This window comes from Asparagus officinalis, chromosome 6 (assembly GCF_001876935.1).
Source record: "Asparagus officinalis chromosome 6, Aspof.V1, whole genome shotgun sequence".
In the NCBI taxonomy this organism is placed as follows: domain Eukaryota; kingdom Viridiplantae; phylum Streptophyta; class Magnoliopsida; order Asparagales; family Asparagaceae; genus Asparagus; species Asparagus officinalis.
The window spans coordinates 3,140,967-3,144,920 of NC_033799.1; the positions used below are offsets into that span (position 1 = coordinate 3,140,967).

A 3,954-nucleotide genomic window follows, 5' to 3' on the forward strand; every position below is an offset into this window, starting at 1 on the left:
AGCGTCGTCACCTTCGCAGGAGCCGGTCCTGATGACTTCACGGACAAATGGGTAATTAATTTAATCAAAATTTTTATGTAGCATCAAGTTCGTTTTAAGTCGGATTTACAAGGCATTTTCACTTGCGTTGCGTGCGTTTCTTTGTTTGTTTTGATCTACTATATATAATGCTCATACTTTGCACGTGAACATACCTTTTTTTTTAACTCTTTTCATTCGAGCGCACAAAACTATATATGATTGTACCGATGTAAAATTCTAATACTAATAAACTGTGTTGGGTGCAAAGAATACTGCATGAGTAATTTCTATGTTTTGGGTATTTATTATATTTTTAGTATTAATTTATTTAGATGCTTATAAAAAATTAAATAATGCTTTAATATTATAATATATAACTATAGTTTTTTTTAACTATAACATAGAATAATAATAACAAATTATATGCTATTTACAACTATTCTTATTAATTTCTAGTATTTGTGTATAGTATAATCATAACACTGTTATTCACTATAATGTATTAAATATTGAGTAGCGTTGCCTGAATAAATTCGATTGTGTGTGAAGTTTATTAGAACGACATGCAATATAATTTGGGAAACGTTCATGAAAATAATTAATTTTGTTTAGATAATAAGCTTTAATTTTATCGAGTTCAGAGTTCGAGGGTCTGACGCATGCATTTGGGTTTCCTACAGTTCACTGATCAGAAGGCAGATAATAAGGTGGACGAGGTCACACTGCAGGTTGTTTGCGTCTTCCCAACATCTGTTCATATTCGATCACTTAATCCCAAATACACCAACGGCAAGCTGATTGAGGTTAAACCAACACAACTCCGATTCCCATGTAAAGTACATTTCGTTCTAATCTCGATCAATGTTGGGCCGGGGTCTTATTTGTTAATTATATTCCCAATTTACTCGTTTAATCTCGTAGTTTTTGTTTGATCAGTCGAATTAAAGAAGCAGATACCGTGCTCTATCTTTATATCCAACAAAACTGATGACCACATTGCCTTGAAGGTAATTCTAATTTGATTCTTTTTTTTTTTGGATATATAGATTCAGAAAACACATAAAAATTAACTGATGTTTTCTGTGTGTGTTTAATTTTTCCTCCTGTTTTAGTTGACGTCCACGAATTGGGTGGACTACAGCATTCGACCTTCCATGGCAATCCTCTTACCACGATCCACATGCGAAGCCATTGGTGGGTTTTGTAAAATTTCACAAACTTTCTACCTGTTTGATCTCCTTTTGCTATAGTTCTAATTAATTGAGATTTTTTTAAAAAATATAGTTCTAATGGAAGAGCAAAGGAAAGCACCACGCAACATGAGATGCAATGTCACTTTTTCTGTTTATGCCGTCGTCACCTTTGCAGGAGCCACTGTGAAGGACATCGTTGCTCATAAAATGGTAAGTCAACATTAAAAAAAAATTAACTAATTCCTATGAGATCATGCCATGCTCGTTTTCTGGGGCCAAAAACTCTAAAGTTGTAATGAGGGTTGAAGATTATAATCTTATATTAATTCTAACAGTTACTAAGTCCTTAGGCCATAAAATTTGGGATCCAATCATGAAAGTAATATTTGTTGAGTTTGTTAAAAGAGGCCTGATAGCTTTTCCTTAATCCGAAGTTTGAGCGTCTGATGCATGCAAGTGTTTTTTTCTTTAGTTTTTCAGAGAGTCGGGTAATACAGTAGACATGGTGGATCTGGAAGCTATTTATGTATCACTGCCTAAGCCTCCATCGTCGGTTCCTGAGAGATGCGACAATGGATCTTTGTATGGGGCTTCTGCTAAAGCAACTTTACTAAAAATTTGCAATGTGAGCATTTAAGTTATTTTCGATCGGCTACAACAATTGTTTTGTTGCTTCTTTAGCTCTCTTAATATTTCTCCAAGGAGATTTTGTCTTGACACTGTAAGGGTCATCTTTAGTATCTAATGTTTCATGGAGATCCTTTGTCAATATTGCTTTATGGAGATTGTAGATCTCTTTTTTTAAAGGGCCAAAAAAAAAAGGAAAAAAAGAAGGATTTCCTTTCTTTACCGGAGATAGTAGCTTTACTTTATTTATTGGAGATTGTATATTCCCTTTTTTATTTAATTGTCACTCTATGGTTGCACATATCTTATATATGAAGATTACAAAATTTTTAAATTTAGTGTAACATGTAGTCTGAAATAAATTAGTCATAATCTCTATAAAACTTGTGGTGTTTGTAATATCCAGGTTCACAGTATTCACATTGGAAACTTATTATTTTCTCTGCCTGTATTTTTTGTGCAGTTCCTTTATGCACCTCATTGTTATTATAAATCAAACTGGATTTATGAGTGAAATTTTTGTGCATACTTACATTTATATAATACTACATAAAATCATAATTGAGTTCCTTCTTTATTCTTATCCAGTCAATGACTTAAATTTCAGGGCTTAGTGAGGAGGAGAATGTGGAAATCCTACACAAAAATAAAACCTCTGGCGCAGCAAGCAAGCGTGGTGGCGGCAGTGCAGCGCCAGCCTTCGTCGGCGCTCTCCGGCCGCAATCGCCGTGTGGGGCAGGCCGCTGCCGCCTGGGAGCGCGGACCGCCTCCTGGGACGGCGCAAGGGCCGGTTGCCTGGGACCGCGCGCAGCGGCCCGGGCGCGCAGCCTCCGCTGCTGGGACTGTGCCGCGCCGCCTGGGACGCACGGCGCCTGGGACCAGGCGACTGCCGGCCAAGCAGAGGCCACATAGATTGCTTGCCCCCCAACCCACCCACTGATTGCTTGCCCCCCGGCCCATGTGAAGGGGTGCGTGTTGGGTGACGGGACTCGTGACTGGTCGCCATGAATTGTCGAGTCTTGGGCAGTGGGACTAGCTCAAGAAGTTGAAGTTGGGCGATGAGACTGGCTCAAGGCTCAAGAAATTGTATTTATAAAATTCCGGCTGTTGTCTCCTTCAAAGTTGCTTCAGTCTTCGTCAAAGGTTGTCTCGAACGCAGAGGGCTGTGTCGAATGCAGAGGTCAGTCAAAGGTTGTGTCTAACGCAAAGGCTAGTCCCTCTCATACGGCTCAAGTAGTTACATCAAATAAAGGTTTTTTTTTTTTACTTTGTTCGATACAAAGAAAACCCTAAAAAAACTACTCCTTACTCAAGTTCACTAACCTTTCATTAATTCAATTTTCTTTTGGCTTTCACTTTTTAACTTCCTGAATGACTTATTTAGGACAAAATTGAAATATGAAATTAGCAGTTAGCAGAAAAAAATCTCTCTCAACTTTCCATTTTAAAAAAAAGTACCTTTGAAATTAAAAAAAACATTTATCATTGCAAATTAAAACATTTTCATCTATGCTAAGGCTTCGTAAGGCTGATGGCCAGTCCAGGGAAAAGAAATATGAAAGCATGCAGAACTTAAAATTAGAATTATATTGTATATAACTTTTGGTTGCAATGTGTTTTTAGAAGAAACTAACAGCAGACACGTTGCTAGTTAGCTGACAGATTAAGACTTCAAGTCTTTCAAACTGTTTAATATGATGTGATTACCGTACATTTTACTTAATTGTTTTAAGAATCTTTAGCTGTAGCAGTAAAATCCGCATTTGACATTTATAAAAATAAAAGGGAAAATTGCTTCCAGCCCCCAAAACAACACAGAACGTGCTCTGCCCCCCCAAGACCTTTTCAACGTGCCTTTTACCCCCAAAACCGCCCCCGATTTTCTTCCAGCCCCCAAAACGAATCCCCAGGCCACCTTCCGTTTAAACACCGCTCGAAATGCCCAAAATACCCTTCGTAGCATGTGTTCGTCGCCCTCTCACGACGGAAACCCATCGTTTCGACTGTAGGCATTAAATGGTGATATGAATGACTTTTTTTTGGGGGGGGGGGGAATTCCCATTTCCCTCCAAAATTATCATCAGATATTATCACCAGCTATATCCCCCTTCAA

At 38.0% G+C, this 3,954-nt stretch overlaps 1 protein-coding gene and 1 long non-coding RNA gene across 3 annotated transcripts in view; both read left to right on the forward strand.

The window, feature by feature from the left end:
- Positions 1-2,753, forward strand: part of LOC109844739 — a 17,278-nt gene extending 14,525 nt beyond the window's left edge. Inside the window, exons 12-19 of the mRNA XM_020413851.1 lie at positions 3-51; positions 702-852; positions 958-1,028; positions 1,134-1,215; positions 1,306-1,424; positions 1,687-1,839; positions 2,449-2,631; positions 2,724-2,753. Of these exons, the coding sequence (XP_020269440.1) occupies positions 3-51; positions 702-852; positions 958-1,028; positions 1,134-1,215; positions 1,306-1,424; positions 1,687-1,839; positions 2,449-2,631; positions 2,724-2,753 (838 nt within the window). The remainder of the gene's footprint in view (positions 1-2; positions 52-701; positions 853-957; positions 1,029-1,133; positions 1,216-1,305; positions 1,425-1,686; positions 1,840-2,448; positions 2,632-2,723) is intronic.
- The window catches only part of LOC109845508, a 3,269-nt gene continuing 2,066 nt past the window's right edge, over positions 2,752-3,954 (forward strand). The window contains exon 1 of one of the 2 annotated variants that reach the window (XR_002248386.1): positions 2,752-3,093. This is a non-coding gene — a long non-coding RNA (uncharacterized LOC109845508). The remainder of the gene's footprint in view (positions 3,094-3,954) is intronic. The other variant, XR_002248388.1, reaches the window with a different exon arrangement.